At 40.8% G+C, this 19041-nt stretch overlaps 2 protein-coding genes and 1 long non-coding RNA gene across 10 annotated transcripts in view; 1 reads left to right on the forward strand and 2 right to left on the reverse strand.

Annotated features, from left to right (window-relative positions):
* Nucleotides 1-19041, forward strand: part of tsc2 (TSC complex subunit 2) — a 37957-nt gene that overhangs the window by 6356 nt on the left and 12560 nt on the right. Inside the window, exons 2-26 of one of the 7 annotated variants that reach the window (XM_027283169.1) lie at nt 7717-7826; nt 9299-9457; nt 9541-9627; nt 9722-9832; nt 9920-10067; nt 10408-10525; nt 10627-10675; nt 12314-12439; nt 12565-12638; nt 12746-12872; nt 13382-13525; nt 13627-13764; nt 13855-13958; nt 14113-14194; nt 14462-14617; nt 14717-14836; nt 15116-15238; nt 15337-15443; nt 15674-15839; nt 16081-16203; nt 16310-16444; nt 16622-16811; nt 16987-17080; nt 17169-17271; nt 17902-17996. In XM_027283169.1, the coding sequence (XP_027138970.1) occupies nt 9323-9457; nt 9541-9627; nt 9722-9832; nt 9920-10067; nt 10408-10525; nt 10627-10675; nt 12314-12439; nt 12565-12638; nt 12746-12872; nt 13382-13525; nt 13627-13764; nt 13855-13958; nt 14113-14194; nt 14462-14617; nt 14717-14836; nt 15116-15238; nt 15337-15443; nt 15674-15839; nt 16081-16203; nt 16310-16444; nt 16622-16811; nt 16987-17080; nt 17169-17271; nt 17902-17996 (2855 nt within the window). In that variant the 5' untranslated portion in view covers nt 7717-7826; nt 9299-9322. Of the gene's footprint in view, nt 1-6400; nt 6501-7645; nt 7827-9298; nt 9458-9540; nt 9628-9721; nt 9833-9919; nt 10068-10407; nt 10526-10626; nt 10676-12313; nt 12440-12564; nt 12639-12745; nt 12873-13381; nt 13526-13626; nt 13765-13854; nt 13959-14112; nt 14195-14461; nt 14618-14716; nt 14837-15115; nt 15239-15336; nt 15444-15673; nt 15840-16080; nt 16204-16309; nt 16445-16621; nt 16812-16986; nt 17081-17168; nt 17272-17901; nt 17997-19041 lie in introns of those variants that run through there. The other 6 variants (XM_019260942.2, XM_019260943.2, XM_027283170.1 and 3 more) reach the window with 6 other exon arrangements.
* LOC113746645 (uncharacterized) lies at nt 263-1333 on the reverse strand. Its single transcript, XR_003463011.1, has 3 exons — nt 1210-1333; nt 828-958; nt 263-396 (listed from the first exon to the last, which is right to left on the reverse strand). It is a non-coding gene; the product is annotated as an uncharacterized LOC113746645 (long non-coding RNA).
* nthl1 (nth-like DNA glycosylase 1) lies at nt 2809-7405 on the reverse strand. 2 transcript variants are annotated; one of them, XM_027283175.1, is made up of 7 exons: nt 7295-7405; nt 6394-6572; nt 5755-6023; nt 4912-5082; nt 4667-4826; nt 4452-4557; nt 2809-3521 (listed from the first exon to the last, which is right to left on the reverse strand). In XM_027283175.1, coding segments are annotated over exons 1-7 (1194 nt in total). In that variant the 5' UTR covers nt 7297-7405; the 3' UTR covers nt 2809-3214. The 2 variants fall into 2 exon arrangements, with proteins under 2 accessions (XP_027138976.1, XP_027138975.1); XM_027283174.1 differs by lacking the exon at nt 7295-7405 and adding an exon at nt 7144-7241.

A 19041-nucleotide genomic window follows, 5' to 3' on the forward strand; every position in this document is an offset into this window, starting at 1 on the left:
CTTTGTGTTGTTTAATAACACGAAAACAACTGAATTACAATGATATTACCCAGTATTGCAAACCCTGTAAATGTGTAAAGTATCATATTTATGAAGTTTCATTTAAAAGAGTCAAGATTTCCATCTCCTGCCATCCCTTCTCAAATCAACAGCTGTCCAGCTCATATATTGCAACATAACAACAGAAAATGTTTATTTGTGTTTACAGTTTTATTTAAATATACACTCTCTCTCTTTATAGCATTATTTACAAAGTGGGAGGGGGAGGGGTCGAGGGGTGGAGGGGTGAGGCGAGGACAGATAAAGGGGGTGAGAGAATGACAGGGAAGAGAGGGGGAGATGATGCAGGGGAAACGGCCTGCTGGAGTTTCTTATCTTGACATCAACGATGTGATCCTGATGCTCGCCTCCGTCATTTCCGTCGGTTGTAGGAGATACAAGAAAAAACAGAGTTGTAAGAGCTTTCAAGTTCATGGAGTAGCATGAAACACCCCTTGCCCCAAAAGGTCACCCATGGGTGTCATAAAGATGCTATGAAGAAAGTGACCAGCTACCACACTGGCTATACTGTATCAAGGAGTATTGAAGGAATACAGTGTGACATTTTCAGGCTTATACTCCACTTTGAACAGTGTGTTTGTACAAGTGAGGAGGAGGCCAGCAGAAAGGCTTCATTGCCCTCTTGTGGTGAAAAGAGTGACATTTATCCAGCTCTGTCAGTCTACCTTACTATAAGCCTTCAATAAATCTCAACAGGACATGGTAGTAGATAAGAGAAGATTTGTTTGCAGCTATAAGGAAGTTTCTATCTTAACTCTGTGCTGTACCTGAGGAGCTGGAACTTGATGGCCTGTGACAGGCCAGGTCGGGTTCAGGAGCACCTATGAGACCTCCACAGATCAGTTTAACTGTCGTCCCATAATCTTTTGCAGGTTTCTGGGACTGATGGAGCTTGGTTCTTAATTGGATTAATAAAAAGTACATTTGCATGTTAGTGAATTTGTCATGAAGATGTATATACACACATGAAGACACCTTGGTAGGAAGGAAAAGGTGTAAATATAAAGTGACTTAACCTCCCATTGTGCTGAGAAATCTAAAATGACTCCCATCATAAAGTAAGCACCAATACTAGTCAACACGTGAACAAACAGACAGTAGAGAGTGTTCATTACAGATACTGATCAGACTTGAAAACTTGACACTTACTCAGACGTGGTAGCTGATCCTCTTTGTCGTTTAAAAGGAGAGAGATATTTTTCTTCTCCTGTCTCAAGGTCAGTCCTGTCCACTTTCTGAAGATCTTACTGTGTGTGCATCACTTATATACCTTCCCTTTGGAACCAGAGCCTTCATGACGTCTGTTCTCGAGTCCGAACCGAACGAATGGGTTCGAGGCCATAGACAAATATCACGTGATCATCGTTTCAGTCCAAATAGAAATGATTTTGATTCGACTTGTGCTTTTAGTAAAAGATATGACCACTAAAAACATTAGTCCGTTTGTTTGTAGCTGCGCTTCTTCATATTTTGCAGTGTAATGATGAACTCTGATCAAACCAAAAGTAGATCTGACTGTGGATCACCTCACATGTTAAACTGACTGCTGCACACATGGTTTTCAAGAGATTGGAGATTTCTGCTGACCCCTGATCAGTCTGTTTTCGTATATGTTAGTGTCTCATCATATGATCGTATTAGCAGTGAAGCGTGTAAAGTAGAAATGTGGCAGCATCACGTTATAAAGTGAAAAGTTTCACGTTCAAACGTGATAATGTGTTGTTATAATGCGAGAGGTTTCACGTTATGATCAGTTTGTGTAAACTCTTGTTGGAACATTAAACGTTTCACGTTTTAACAATATAAATGATCACGTTGGGACGTGATGCTGATACATGTTTTATTTGTCTGGCATGGCAGCAATACGCTTCTGTATATTAGCAGTTAAATATGTAAAAGATGTTGTAGCAAACCCATTTTGTATAAATGTAATCATTTGTGGTGTTTCTAAAAACATGTAATGCCTGTTTTGGAAATAATTTCCGTTCCGTTTTATATAGTGAGATTTTATTTTACGGAATGAATGAGCTAGTGGTAAAGACGGTAAAAGTTTACGGTAAAAAAAAGGAAAATAAGGAAATAAAACACAAACGGCAACAAAGAGTATGTTTTGTTTTGGCAACCCCCCGAGGAGGCACATGGTTGGTGTGTGTTATGCGCTGATATTTAATGAACTGATGATTTGTGTTGGAAATGATGTTAACTTTTGCCCGCCTGTTTATTGCTTGGTAAAATGGAAACATGTTTTGTTTGGTTCTTTGTTTTGTTAGTTCTCACGTTGGTTTATGGAGCTGATTTTGCTGGAACAGCAATAAATATTAAAACCATCAGTCGACTCTCTCACCATCTTTTGTGTGTGTATTTACAGCTTTTTGTATATTCTGTGAAAATATACTCCAGGCTCCCCAGCCATAATTACAAAAGGAATTAAATAGATTTTTTTTAAGCAAGTTGAATGTATTTGACGTTTCACAAGGCTAAATATAGTCCCAGCTTTTCTTGCAATTCATAGGTTCAAAAGTATATGTGCTTTTAATTGGGTTAACTGTACATAAGCTACTCATATAGGTCAAAACAATAGCCTTCTGATCCAGAATATCACCTGTAATGAAAATGTAATGTGGTCTATGTGTCTATAGACAAGTCATAACCTCTGTGTGTTTCTCACCATTGAAGGACATGTTCTCTCCATCAAATATTCTTGTTTTTCAGATATTTAATATTTTTATTGCTGCTTTATAAAAATAAAAAACAATAAATAAATCCCCCACCCACCACTGACTGTTCTGTTGTCAGACCTATCAAACTCATACATATATTGGCACCAAATGTATTACGTTAAAGGTACCTCATGCTGTGGTAAAAAGGAACAAAATTAAGCAGGTGGGGTGCATTTCATGGCAGGTCTTGTTTTCCATTTCCTGTGATATATACCCCCTGCATAATTCTGAGTGTGAAGCTGTCACGTGCACTAAACTGTCCCTGGTTACAGAGAACAAACAAACCAAACACTCACTCTAGATGGGGCTTTTTGTATTTTTTATGAGTTTGAAAACTGCAATCTCAGTGTGAGATACCACTAAATCCTACTCACTGGACCTCTTCTTGTCCAGCATTTGGTCACAGATCAGACAAAACTTGGATTACAACTAAATCAGTTATTAACTTTGCTTTTTAGCCTCCTCCTCTGTGTGGTCGGGGAAACAGGTGTGTTCAGCGGCTCCGTCTTTGTCCTCTCGTATTTAAAAGCAGGTTCCTGTTCAGGTTCAGTTTTTGTTTTAAAGGAAGAGGTCGGACTCGGTGAGTGTGGGGATCCAGCTTTAGGCCTCTTTGTAGGAGAGTTCTTGTGGGCAGATGGACAGCTGTGCTGGTTCAGACACACAGAGCACAGAGGGTTGACCGGTAGACAAACCTGCTGTCCGAACCCCACGAGCAACCAGTTGATCTCACTCCACAGGTCCCTGCAACATAGTGTGAGAGGAACATTTCAAGCTTTTGATTTTATGGTAATTTGGGTATTTGGGAACATTAACACTGACATATGATCCCCCTTTTTAAGTTGATATGGTGAACATCCATATGGTCCAGCTGGTATGGGGCAACTTTAGCATCATTTGGAGTTGTGTTTTTCGTTACCTGATGACTTTAAGTTTAATATTCACTTTTTTTTTTTTTGCTATGCTTTGCTCTCTACAGACTCCAGAGGGGAATATCTGGCTTCGCCCTCTAATCAGGACTAATACAGATTCACTGTCAGGAATGCGTCAGAGAAATCACCACACATCCATCTCACCTTGAACACAACCTCTTCCAACTTCTGCCCTCTGGTAGGCGCCACAGAGCACATACCAATGTATACCCAAAACAACAAGACACAGGCCATTGCTCTGAAAAAGTTAACAGTCATATAATGTAAGAAAACTATACTTGTGCCTTAACCCTGTAACACTGAAACATCCATGATACCTGTATAATTTTATACTTCAAATAATTACATCATCTCATCACAGTCAAATATAAATTAAGCATGCTATAATAATATAGATATATATATATATATAGATATATAATATATATATATATATATATTATATAATTTATATATATTAACTCCATAGGAAGATGTATTGCAGCACTCTGCACTTTGTGTTCTTGTTTACAATGTACAGAAACAGTTTGATTAGACACTATATATATGGAAAAAAAACAAATAAATCATATTAAACACCAGAGTCCATGATGAAAAAAAACAAATAAATCATATTAAACACCAGAGTCCATGATGCGCTGCATGGATCTGGGTCAGTTCTTGGTGACTCTGATCAGTATAGATCTGTTGGTCCGTGCTATTCAGGTTGTATGGATCAGCAGTGAGTCAGTCATGTCATTACCTTGGCAACCATTCCTCCAGGGCTTTGCGTGTTTCCTCCGGGTTCTTGGTTGGTTTCCTGAGCCAGCCCAGCCTATTAGAGATACGATGCACATGTGTGTCCACACCTAAGCAAAAGACAGACCTGTTAATGTGTTATACTATCTAGACTGTTGGGCAGATTTTTTTTAATTTTCTTTGTAAGTGACAGTGCATGTTTCAGGAGTGTGTCCCCACCAATGCCAGACACTTGGTCCCAGGCAATGTCCATAGCCAAGTGAGCCATCTTTGGTCCAACTCCTGGCAGGCGGACGAGCCCCACCACACTGTCTGGGATGTCCCCGCCAAACTCTTTCTGCAGCATGGCTGATGTCAGCTTCAAATACTTCACCTTGGTCTAGAGAAGAGTGAGTGAGAGAAACCAATCATTAAAAGCAACAGAGAAACTGCTGATGAAACACATAAACAGAGTTCTATATCACCTTCCAGAAGCCGACGGGGTAGATGAGTTTTCCCAGTGTTTCATCATCAGTAGCGAGTATATTTTCTACAGTGCAGCCGTGAGCTCGGAGCTTCTGCATGGCTGCCGCTGTCACCTGGTCTTTGGTCTGACTGGAGAGCATGAGCGAAACCAACACCTGGAAACGCCTCACCTGTGCACAACAGAGGGAACATGATGACTTAATACGAACCAGTGAATTATGTAGGCTTAAAAAACAAAACCTACTTTTAACAGGTGTCCAGTTAAGAATCTTTTCCATATAAGCACTTGCAATCTTGTATTCATTTCCAAAATGCTCTGCTAAAAGAATTTTGGCCTTGTTGTATCCTGAAGGCAAGTGTTGACAACTGTGCACTAAGTTCCTTGGTTCCCCCCTGGTGTATTGTTCAAGAAAATGTAAACGATCACTCCAATTACATGTTTTCTCCTCCACTACCATTTTCAAAAGCTCGGATGAAAGACCTGTAGTGAAGAGGGTCTCCATCGAACACAGGGATATTTCTTGATGGAAGGACAGAGCTTAGATTTTGTGGAGCCAGCAGAGCAGCGATGTCATTTTGTCTCTGCATAATGTTTACAATTTCATCGTGAGAACCATTTGTCAGAGCATGATATTGAGGGTGTAGTCCTGCTTGATCTTGATCAGCAGCCGATGCAAATTGAACTGATTGACCAAAATCCAAAAAAATCCCATCCCTTCGTGTTTCTCTGCTTTGTTTAGGCCTAACAGCTTGTGGTTGAGGAATGACAGGCACATCAGTAACATTCACGTTTTTATCCAAGGTTACTGGTACAAACATGTTAGCATCAGGATTCCACCTACATGTGCAGGGGCCTCTGGATTGTAGCATTTCTCTGCTCCCATTTTATCTACAGGTGCATCACGGCTGCTTCTCATCTCACGAATGTATCCCAGTTGCTTGTTCCAGTCCAGAGGTTCCCAGTGCTCAGTCTTCACCGGTGCAACGCCTTTATCCTTGTCATATTCCACTTTCAGCTGTCTCCTCCTGCGGCTGTGTGAAGATAGCGGCTGAGCATTTGTTTCTGTTTTTGGATGCACTGTGCTGTCGGGGAGGCGCTCAGGGCAACAACCTGAATGAGCACAGGGGAGAGGGAAGTCTACATTAAAAAAGAAAGCAACTCTTCTCAACAGGCTTTGGGTTATCCAGCGGTTCATAAAAAACTAAATACAATAATGAGAGGAAAATAAACAATAAACAAGATTGCTGCTTTCCTATCCTGCCACTCATCTCATGACCTCTGAGGTGAACTTTCTGCGGGACACACTGAGGTGTCTGACTTCAGGTGAGATAAAACCTGCAGCTTGCCTTGCTCAGCTCTCCTCATTCATCTGTGGATTAAACACCCGTAGCAACAGTCTGTCAGCTGTCTGCTAGTTATGTGAATTATGACTTATGTGCCAGCCTCTGTGTTCATCTAGCAGCCTAAGGTAAAACATTACCCGTTGATAAGGAGGCCGGCGAGGGTTTTTGCTCCGAGATCCTCGCCTCCTCCTCCTCCACTTTGACCGCCGCAGAGGAAGCTGGATCCACAGCCCTCCGTCTGTCGGTAAGTTTGGACCGGAGAGAGGCTGCAGGTGTGCAGGCAGTGTTTTGACTGCCACTCCGAGTGAGGAGAGACCTGCTCGGTGTGAAATAACGAGAAGACATTATTATCAAAGACTGCACTACATAACAGACCCTCGTGCTGCAGAGTATGTAAGGCATTGACTTGCAGCTGAAGTTGGTTTCTTATTCGTAGTTCCTGTTCACCAAGCGACCAGAAAAGTTTAATCCTCTAAAATAAATAAATAAATAAATGCATGAAGGAAACAACAACAACAGTGATTATTATAATAATAAAACAACAAAACGATGCAGATACGAGTTTAGGGAGATATAAATATAATGTTTTGGAATGAAAAGAGCTGTACAGTTTAAGTAAAGTCACACATAGAGTCAGTAAACCCTATATTAGTGTAACATGTGGTCAGCGTTGATGTTTTGAATGAAGAAAGGTAGCTGTGGGATATAAAGTAAATATTAATAACCTAAATCAGAAACAGGCATGGGATTGAATTGGTATTTAATCTTAAGATTTTATAAAAGATTGAAACACAAGTCAATAACACGGATCTCCTGAATGTTTATAAAATTAACCACTGTCTTGTCAAGCTATGTAAATACTTTAATTATGTCAAGATAATATTCACCTTAACGCCAACATTTGCTGTCTCTTTTGCCAATTTACAAGTAGTTTCATAAATATTGTATCTATAATAAAAACAGCAAGACTTCGCTGTATTGTTGTTTGTTTAACACAACAAAGTTGAGTTCTTCAGATCGATAAAATTACAACTTTACATTAGTTTGTCTTTAAAGCTCCGCTCCTGGTGACTGTGCAGCTTCTCCAATAAGAAACCAACTTCAGCATCGTTAGCATGTCTCGCTAGCCAGATGCTGGCTAACCGTTGGGTAACGTTTCAGTGTTAGTAACATATTATTCAACACTTTTCCGATATTAAACTGTTTCACGGGCTCGCTGCGAAGCATATCAATTGCTTACTACTGTGTGGATGTGTTTGTCTTGATTTGTCATACTATACAAACCCAGTCTAAGAAACGGGCTTTAGCATAACTTAAGTCTTTAGCTTTGTCAGAACTACATTTCCCATGAGCGAGTGCGCCGAACGTGTTTTTGTAGGAAGTGGCCCTGTCAGAGTGTTACAGTGTCATCCGGTTGAGCAGTGGAGGACCGAGCTTGGACGAGAACTAGCGTCCAGCAGCACACACACACACAGAGATATATCAATGCACAGAGGCAGACGGCTCTGGGGGCTGCATATGGGCGAAGCTGTGGCTCCATGAAACCGAGAGCGACTTATTTCCAGTAAAGGTGAGAGGAGAAGGAGGAGAAGGAGGAGTTGCTGCTTTTTAAGCTACCAGACCTTGAATGCCACACAGCAGTGCTAGCCCATGACAGACAATGTAAAGCTAACGGTTCAGCATTTGTGCGTTTTTCCTGTTTGTGTCATTTTCATGATGTTATGAAGTGTTCACAGATATGACTTGCTCTGGTCGGAGGCTACCTTGCACCGACGTGCTGGTTGGTTGTTGTTGAACTGAGACAGACCAGTCGTTGTCTGCCTGCTCACCTCCCTCCTCTCCGTCTCTGTCAAGTCCACATGACAGCAAATTCTCCAAACCTGCCCCCCCCATCCGCTGCTCCTGGTTTACATGTTGACAGACTGGGAGTCCATACTTTCACTGCTGGTTGATACTGGGTGGGAGTCTTAAAGGTCCTCTTCACCCAAATGACTCATAAAACACACATGCATAACATGCATTGTGTAATCGACATTTGTTATTGAAGACCTAAAGTCACAGTTTAAAACTAACTTTGTTAATTTGGTGTCAGTGGGAAGAAAATATCCACCACAGAGACGTAAGAAAACCTTTAATAAGAACACACAGCGTGTAACAAATAAATGACAGAAGGTTCCTGTTGCCTCACTACACTAGAAAAAAATCAGTTACCTGGAAAAAAAAAAAGGTTTATATTTGTTGTGGATCGTCTGTGACAACAACAAGTAGTATTAACCTTTGTTGGAAAAAACAGCAGAGGTGCTGTCACATATCTTTAATGACTGTGTCCTTTGTTTCTGTCACCATCTACCAATTGAATTGATTATGCAAGTAGTGTCTGAGGTCCGCTGATATCATGGAAGAAACCCTGATGTTTTCTTAAGAAAATCCATAAAACGTCAGAGTATCAAAGGCTTAGAAGGAGACGAAAGGTGAAAGCAGAAATCTCAAAATCAGTAACATCATTATTATAAATCAGTACTGTCCAAATGTCCAAAAAGACAGACCTAAAAAAGTAGAAATTGACATAGTACACTGAAGTATACACATGCTGTTCTGACCTGTTTAACATTCAGGTGAGCAGATATGTGTTTTATGACGTTGCTGCATTAAGTCATAACATTAATTCACAACACACACACTCACACATTCATAACAACGTTTTCCTGGAGACAACATCTCAGTTAATCTGGCTGTAAACAGTTTTCAGTTGGACTGCTTGGTGTGTTTGTAATGCTTAATCGCAGGCATGCTAATGTTTGTCAACATTTCACCATTATGACTCTACTTACAGATCATATTTTACTGTGCTGTACATTGGTAGCATCTTTTTAATAACAGTCATAGTTATTTTAAATTGGCAACAATTTAAATGGGTTTTGGTCGAGTGTACGTATATTTTACTGTCTGGTGTTTGGATTGTTACAATGCAAAAGCCCAATAACTAAACTAACTGTGATGCATGTTGCAAAATTTCCTAAATGTGTATTACTCTTTCTCCAGGTAGCAGTCAGTCTAGGTTGGGCCATGAATAAGCAACCAAGTAAGGAGACTCTCAGGGACAAGGTGAAGGGGATCTTTGGGCTGGGAACCGCCCGGCCACCGAGCAAACAGAGTGAAAGCAAACCGTCCGAGTTTATCATTACGACAGACATCATCAAGGTGTGTAGAAGTGAAGTTCACACACTCACCACACATTTGCATTTTTCCCCACATCATGCTTTGCATCATGTCATATTTTTCAGGAGCTCCACCCAGACTGTGGTCTAAGTAACCGTGTTCGCATGATGAACCACGTCTGCGATCTTGCCAAGACGAAAAAATTTGAGGAGGTAAGTCTGCTCTGTGTGGGGTGTCTTTGATTCAGCGGTACATGCAGTATTCTGTGCTTGTCACAATCTGTGTGTGTGCATGTGTGTTTGTCAGCACGCAGTGGAGGCGGTATGGAAAGCCGTGGAGGACATGCTGTCTCCAGAGCAGCCACCTGAGGCCAGACATGCTGTCCTACAGCTGCTGAGGGCCATTATACAGGGACAGGTATAAAGGCACCACTCACACACTCTCACACAAATACTAAACCTGAATACAGTTCCTGTAACTTCATGTTCACTGTTTTATGTGAAGGGCGAACGTCTTGGCCCTCTAAGAGCCTACTTTTTCAAGGTGATCAGAGACTATCAACCATGCAACGAGGACCTCTCTGATAGGCTGGAAGTCTTTAAGGCTTTAACCGAGAACGGGAAAGACATCACATACCTGGAGGAGGACATAGGTAAAACTCCACGGAAATATATGAAAGCACTTTAAAAATTACACTTTCGGGCTGACCATCATAAACCCTTTTGGATAAGAACTAGTTCAAAACATAGGGCTGTTCAGTCCCTTCATTGTTTATGTGTAGTATGTTTATTTGTTTCATACAGCAACAGCATTTTTGGCTCATATGTTTTTATTATGAAGATTTAAAAACTAAACCTTCTGATGTAGCTGACAAATCCAATCCAGTCAAATGTGAGCTGCCTTATACTGCAACTCGTAAAGACATGAATCATCTTTTACACACTTGTTCGCTGGTAATAATTGTTTCTGTTCTCGCTATTTCTCTCTTCCAGCACGCTTTGTCCTCCTGTGGATGGACATAGGTCTCACCTCCGACTTTCTACACGTTCTCGTAAATCTGGTGAAGTTCAACAGCTGCTACCTGGACCAAAATGTGTCCATCATGGTCCAGTAAGTCAGCGATATAGACGTACATACACCTCTGTTTCTTTAAAATCCAGAAAATGTTAAAAACTTTTTTTTTTTTTGCACGTTCTGTTGTCTTTCTGCAGGAAAATCTGTCTCCTGTGCAATAGAACAACATCTTCAACAGATATCGAGGTTGATATTTTTCTTTTTTCTTCACTGTACAGATTTCTGATAAATTGAAGCAACTATAACATGCTATGACAGTGTAACACTGCTGTTATAGCGTAGGAGCCTTGTCATGTAGGAGACTTCAGTTGCAAAGTGTCAACTCAAGTAGAATCAACAAATTCATCAACAACTGTCCCTGCTCAAAAGTTGTTGTTGTTGTTCATTGGTAATAAGACATGACTGAGCCTGTGAAGGCCTGAAGTCATTCATGGTTCAGTTAAAGGCTCACAGGTCTGCAAAGTTATGTGAGAACTTTCCAAAGTTTAATCAAACATGCAAAATCACTGGTCTACAGTCATTATACACAGTAAATGATAAATCCATAAATAAGCAAATTTAAATAGATCAATAGCTAACACCATCAGAAAAAATAAAACCTGAAATGAAACATTTAATTTTCTTTATTTGCGTGAATACAGTGGGTCATCACAATGTATACTGTGTTTGCTGATTGTGTATTTTCCATAGCAAACTGAGGTACGCAGGGAAGAAATCTTATTTAAGAAATGTTTTTCAGTTCCTCAAATGTTAGTAGAGTGCTTGTTTTGGGCCTGAGTTGTTCATTTGCAGAGACACTATAAACTCCAGTTTAGAGAATAGTTTTCCTTTGTGAAGCTTGCAGATGTATTGAAACAATACTGTGTTTTTAGTGGTGACAGCATTACAGACTCATGACAGCACTGTTTACTTTTATTTCTTCTTGATGTCTTAATTATTTAAGCATGTGGTGTACTTGCATTTTAAATTACTTTAAAAACTTCCGGCAAAGGTGAGTGTGTGTGTGAGAAGTTTACAACCCTGTTTCCAAAAAAGCACGCTGTGTAAAATATAAATAGAAACAAAATGTGGTGATGTGCAAAACATTGAAACATGATATCTAATTAAAAATGTACAACTTATGAAATAAGTTGAAACTGAGATTTTTTTTTTTATTTGATGCGTACACAAAGCCAAAAAAGTCTTTGAAGTTTAGAAGAGGAGGGTTTCATCACTCTATGAAAGACTAGAATATTTTTTTAGCACTGTAAAATTGCAAAGAAATTGTGGATTTCACTGTCTACAGGTCATAATATCATTGAAAGATTCAGAGAATCAGAAGAAACCACCAAAACATGTTACTCTATGTTAGGAGCATTATGAAATGTAAAATACCTTGTCATACATGTAAAAACTGTTGTCAGCAAGAACGGGAAAACATTCCACTTTCAAGATTACAGAAAAGTCTCCTCAGAAGAGCTGATGAACAGAGTGGTCAACATCAATCTGTCCCATCTTTTTTTTTAAAAAACAACAACATTTTGCTGGCATCAAATTGAAAATGTGCAAAAACAGTACCATTTCTCAGTTTCAACATTTATCTTTGAGTTACTTTCCATTCGATATGGGGTTTCAATGATTTGCACATCATCACAGTTTGTTTCTATTTTACGTTTTACACAGTGGAAATTAGTTTATAAGCCTAAACAATAAAATAGCAATCTGGTGTAAGAGGTTTGTGATTAACTGTACCTCCCTGCATGCCCTTGCATCTATCTGATGCTGATTTGCTGTTTTTTGTGTGTGTGTGTGTGTGTGTGTGTGTGATGTGTGTGATGTGTCCAGGTGGCACTACAAGTTCTGGATGCAGTGGTGTGTTACAACTGCCTGCCCTCAGACTCTCTCACCGTCTTCATCATCACACTCTGTCGTACTGTCAACGTCAAAGAGTTTTGTGAATCCTGCTGGAAGGTGAGCAAACACACACACACTTTTTCTTGTATCTGGAGAGTCTCATATGAAAGGGCATCATTCATGATCTTTTCTCCTCTGTTGTTTGTTGCTCTCCCTTGTTGTGTTGCTCTCTGCTTCTCCAGTTGATGAGGAAGGTGTTGGGCACTCACCTCGGCCACAGTGCCATTTACACTATGTGCCGTATTATGGAGGAGAGGTATTGTCCTTTGTTTAAGCAGATTGAGCTTTATATTTCTGAGTTTATGGTTCATTACTGAACATATATGTATATTTATATGTTTAACTGCCTGCTACTTCCACCAGGGTGTACATGGAGGATGCACCATTGTTGAGAGGAGCTGTATTCTTTGTTGGGATGGCACTGTGGGGCGCACACAGACTCCCCGCCCTCAAAAACACACCTACACTTGTTCTGCCATCTTTCTACAAGGTAATGCACAAACAGTAAATGCGTTTGTTTCCAGTATACATAAGACTAAAATGGTCTTTGTGCTTAAATGGCTTAAAAACAAAACTATTGTAGACTTTGCTGAAGAAAGGCAGAAACACTTCTGTTCATTTTAAAACATGTCTCAAATCATAATTATTTTCATTATTGATGCTTATTTTCTTGATTAATCATTTGGTCTACAAAAACATGTTGCAAAGCAGAAAAAATGTGACAAAAGTGACACATAAAGTTTGTTTTTTGTCCAAACTGAGAAAGATATTCTGTTTACTGTGATTTTTAAAAAAGGGAAGAAATTCATATGTGGCATTTCTTGCTTAAAATATAAAACATACTTTTTAATAAGATACATATTCTTTTAACAGACTTATCGATTAATTAACTAATTGTTTCCACTTTAACATTGTCAATGAAAAAACATATAATCTGTTAACTTATCATGAATGTAATAAATCATTTGTGACTGTTGCTTTCTGACCTTTGCCACTCAGGCCATGTCAAGTGCCAATGAGGTGGTGTCCTATGAAATCGTCCTCTCCATCACCAGACTGATCAAGAAGTATGGCAAAGAGCTACAGGTGGTGACCTGGGACATCTTGCTGGGAATCATAGAGCGACTGCTGCAGCAGATCCAGGTACACACATACACACTGCACAATGTGCACACACACACACACACACAGTAAAATACCTGTTCTTTTCTTGACCAAATGTTCTGTCTCATTTGTCTTCACAGACGATAGGCAGTGCAGAGTTGAAGGCCATCGTCTATGAGCTGTTGACCACAGTAGAGGAGCTGTATGAGCAGAACGGTTACCACGGCTCCACAGAGAAGTTCTTTAGTCTGGTGGAGAAATGTGCTGACAAGAGACCTGTTAGTGTTTTTCCATGCACTCATGTAATCGTGTGTTTTCATCTCGCTGCTACTTTTCTAATCTTGATCTTGTGTGTGTGTGTGGGACAGGACGCATCAGTGCTGACCCTCATCTCGTACAGGGCCCAATCTATCCAGCCAGCCAAGGACGGCTGGATTCAGAGCCTTCACCGACTCATGGAGAAATTCTTCAGGTAGGACGTGCACAAAGGTGGTGATGATCTAACATTTCAATGACCAGATTTTGGTATTTTCTGTGTGTCTCCCTTTGTTCATCATCGCCTCGATCCCTGTCTTGTCATAATCTCTTCTGCCCCCCTCTGTTATCTTATTGTCTCTCTCTAAAAGGAACGAGACCCGCAGTGTGATAAGGATTAAAGTGCTTCATATCCTGTCCTTCGTTCTCAGTACCAACCGACAGCTCTATGAGGTCTGTACACTCACACACACACACGCGCGCACACACACACACACACACACACACACACACGCACACGCACACGCACACACACGCGCACACACACACACATCTGCATCCTTACTGTGAAGTTTACTGTCACTGTAGTTGTTATTGTATATCTGTCCTGCTGTTGTGTATGTGATATTTCACATGGTAAACTTTGAGGGTTGCATCAATGCAATTTCTTCTCAGATCAGAAGATAAAACTCTCTTCTTTTCTTCTTTGACCTCTTCCAGGATGAGTTGATTGAAATGGTGGTGATCCCCCAGCTCACTGTCATAGCTGAAGACCGGGACCTGGCTGTCAGAAAACAGGCCACCCAGCTACTGGTGGACCTTGCAGAGGGCTGCAACACGCACCACTTCACCAGCCTGCTGGACATCATTGAGCGGGTACACACAGATGCACACGTTGTCTCACTTTTACCCTCATGAAGGCATGAAGTTTTGTCCATTTGAGGGCATGATGAGATTGTTTTTTCCTCTGTGTAGGTGGCCAGTCGCTCTCTGGTGTGTTCAGGGCCCCTGGAGGTTTCTGAGAGAGACCCCACAGCAGAGTCTCCTATGGAGGACGTCAGGACTGCTATACTGGGCCTGCTAGAAATCCTGCAGGTACACACATGTAGATATTGACGGCTGGATATATACATATGTGAACGATGTTTGATCTCTTACTTTTTTTTTTTATATACAAACATTGGCACCAAGAACCAAAAATGTTTGTTCAGTGATTTTATTTTTGAATAAGCATATTTAAACTAGTTTGAGCTATTGATTAACAACTTTTCTTGAGCTTTATCGATAACATCGAGATTAAATTCTGGAAAAGATTGCACTTAAACATTTTTTCTTTGTTAGGGTTTAACAATCTTTCTGTTTCTCCCCTGGCAGAGCAAGCTTTACAGTCTACCAGCCAGTCATGCTAGTCGTGTGTACGAGCTTCTTATCAGCCACGTGCAGCTTCACTACAAGAACAAGTACTGTTCAGCTATCGCTTCCAGTATCAGACTAAAGGTAGGGGTGATTCATTTTTCTCTGCACATATGTGTATTTTTCACATAATTTCTAACGCAAAGAGCTGTTTTTCTTTCAACTTTAATTCTTTTCTTCAGGTGTTTGACTTCTTCCTGATGATGCGAGCGGACTCTCTTCACCGTCTCGGAGTTCCTAACAAAGACAGGGTCATTAGGTTCAGCCCGTACTGCTACTGTGACGCAGGGTGAGGATGCACCCACAACACTTTTGCCACAGCTTTTTATCTGCATCTTTTGCTTAATATATCCCAGTCAGATGAATATTAACAGAACTGATTTATAGGATGTGTTTGTGTCTAGATGTGTGTAACAAAAGTTTTATGTTCTCTGTACAAATATGTTTGTTGTGTTTATTCAGCTTGTTATCTCTTTGTTCATAAGATACTTCCCAACACTGTTAATTTTGTTGTTTCAGGGAGCCAGAGAAGCGTGTGAGTGAAAAGAAGCCTGCAGGTTCAACATCTCCTCCTGCCGGCAGCCCCGCTCCTCCCAACGCTCCTCCTGCTTCAGCAGCCTCAATACGCACAGCCTATCTACCCTACGCACCTGCCTTCAGCGTCCTCCTGCAGTGCCTCAAAATGGTACACATATACACAGAAACACACACAAGTTCAACTCACATAAGTGAGTATGCTGGACCGTGTCTCAAAATAGTGTCTGCTATTTCCTGTGGAGTAAATAAATAAATATCACTGCTGCTGGAGGGTTAATCCTCTTTGTAGCAAATTACTCTGCACACCCCACAGATACACTAACAGGTGATAACAATGATTTCCCCGATATCCTTAAAGATTTCAAACATGATTTATTTTTCTCTCGTAGGAGACGGATTGGAAGGTGCTGAAACTGGTTCTCGACAAGCTGCCATGGACGCTGCAGTACAAAGTTCTGCTGCTCACTTCACCATGCAGCTTGGACCAGCTCTGTTCTACACTCTGCTCCATGGTAGTGCAAATAAAGATAGCTACAAGTCTGCACTGGTGAATTTTCTTGTGTACATGTGACCTCAGGTGACTATACGTTGCTTATTTCTTGGCCCATGTGCTTGTAGGTGACGGATCGGCTGATCTCCGAGCGCTTGAAAAAGACACCAGAGGGGTTTTCTCGCACTGATGTTCAGCTGGCAGTGGTTCCTGTCCTCACGGCGATCACCTCTTACCATAAGTACCTCGAGCAAACAAGACAGGTACTGTCTGTGGCATAACCGTCAGGTTTCTAGGATTATCTAGTCAGATGTTAGAAGAAGATCCACATTTGGGCAACAGTGTTATGGCTGGTGTCAGTATACTTAATTTCTCATACATGGAGGCAGTGAGCTCATACAAGAGGAATAATGTCAGTTAATCTTCTTTCCCCTCTACAGAGAGAGCTGGTTCAGTGCCTCGAGACCGGCCTCATTTACCGCTGTGCCAAGCAGTGTGTGGTGGCTCTTACAATGTGCACGGTGGAGATGCCTGACATCATGATCAAGCTCCTCCCCGCTCTCATCGTCAAGCTCACCCACATCTCTGCAACCGTTGCCATGGCATCCCCTATGCTCGAGTTTCTCTCCAGTGAGCACCAAAAGCTTTTTCTAAAAGAAAATGCCTTCAATCTTTACTTAAAGTGTTCTGTCCCATTGTTGAATGTTCAAGGTCAGATAGTCACATCAAATTTTTCTGTTGCAGATGGAACACGAAGTAACAAAGTCATTTGTTGACCTGTTCTTTTTGTCTCTTCGTCTTACAGCTCTGGTGCGCCTCCCCCATCTGTATGCCAACTTTGTAGCTGAGCAGTATGTCAGTGTGTTTGCCATCTCTCTACCCTACACTAACCCTTCCAAGTAAGTGCTCACAAACACAAACACACACATTTGTATTGTCTGACACACAGATACACTCTGATCTGTTTGTTTCTTCCATTATCGTCAGATTCAATCAATACATCGTGTCCCTGGCCCACCATGTCATCGCCATGTGGTTCATACGCTGCAGGCTCCCCTTCCGCAAGGACTTTGTTCAGTACATCACAAAGGTGTGTCTTTTGTCTTCCTACTTTTTTTTTTTTAATATTTTACTAACAGATAGCATAAAGCAGACATGCATACAAAAGCATAACTCCCACGTGAAAATCAATGTCATCAACGTGCTTTGGCCTCATCCTTTTGCTTACACAGTTCTAAAAGAAAATAATTTCATACTTGAGGAAATATTTTCTTTTATATGCAGTGTTCCTAACACTCTCACTCAACCCTAAACTTACCCAAGACACCTTCCTGTTTCTGAGAATAATTTGCTGTCCAATCATTAATCCCATAATACCTTAAACACAAGAAAAACTGACATTTTTGTGAAAGGTCCTGTTTTCTTGGCGACTGTCAGATTAGAAAATATAGCCAGCAGGCAGTTGGCTTAGCATAGACATGAGAAGCAGAGAAAATCAGCTAGCCTGCACACCTGAGGGTTGTCACGGTGAGGCTGCCAGGCAACCAGTGGAGACTCCAAAAAGTTACTCTGTGGCACATAATCCCCCTTAAAACCACAACATGTCGTTTTTGCACTTTAATTTTCTTAACAAATTAAACAATTACTGACTTTTTAACTACATTTCAGACAGAGGTGTTTTGCATTTGTTAAACTTTTATGATTTTGTTCCTTCATTCAGGGTTTGCGTTCCAATGCCCTGCTGCCATTCGATGACGGTCACGAGCAAAGTTCATTTCGTGCCCGAAGCACCAGTCTCAACGAAAGACCCAAGAGGTAAAGCATACGTATATGCACACATGCACGCACGCACACACACACACACACACACACACAGCTCCAAGTGCTGACGTACAAAACCGGCAACACCACACACTGACCATGTGGCCATTGCCGTGTAAGAGGGTTGGGGTTGCCAAGGTAACACGGGACTCAGCATGACTGGTACTGTGGCGTGATGGTTGCAATGACTCCTCTCAGGTTGCCATGGTGATCATTGGTTCATTTTATTTATTGTTTATGCTTTTTACATCTTGAAACTTTTTCTGACACTTTTTAAAATTTATTTATTTTGATTCAAAACTCACTTCTCATATTAATGACATACAGGGGGTGAATATAATAACACAAACACCTGTATAATAAAATATAATCTCAGGCAATAGGTTGATTGTAAAACTTTGTTGGCATTCTGTAGGAGAGATCTTAGTGGATTGTATTATATTATCCACGTTTGTATTACTGTGTTCACCACCTATAGCATATAGCAGTACATACATGGTGACGGCATGAGGAAAGACCCGTAAGGTTTCCTTTCTCCTGCTGTCACACCTGGCCATCTGTTTGTAACCATAGTAAATACAGAGTTTACGTGTACAAAAAGAGAAATACACACTGTCTTTCACACAGAGATGTAAGGAAGCTTTTCTCAGCAAGGTGTCATTCTCATCTGTACATGCTGTGAATGTTTGTTGGCTGTCTGTGTCCTAATCGCTGTAATAACTCGCGATAAAAACATCCAAAGTAACTCATTACAACACATTATGGATGATCATGGACAGAAGGAGGTTTAACCAGCTGAGACTCAGCAGACTGACTGGGATGTGTACCACTCTTCAACCGATTTTGGCTGCCAGCTGAAAAAGGATGAGCAGATTTAATCATTTTATTCATTGCAACGTTTGTTGACAATGACCTGGAGACACCACGTCTTTTTCCACACAAAAACAGTGTTTTTAAAATTCACAGTGCATGTTTCGAACACTCAAAATAATAGAAAAAGTCACCAATATTCTTTGAGAACACACTCTCGATGAGCCCC

Source organism: Larimichthys crocea, chromosome X, assembly GCF_000972845.2.
Source record: "Larimichthys crocea isolate SSNF chromosome X, L_crocea_2.0, whole genome shotgun sequence".
Lineage (NCBI taxonomy): Eukaryota > Metazoa > Chordata > Actinopteri > Sciaenidae > Larimichthys > Larimichthys crocea.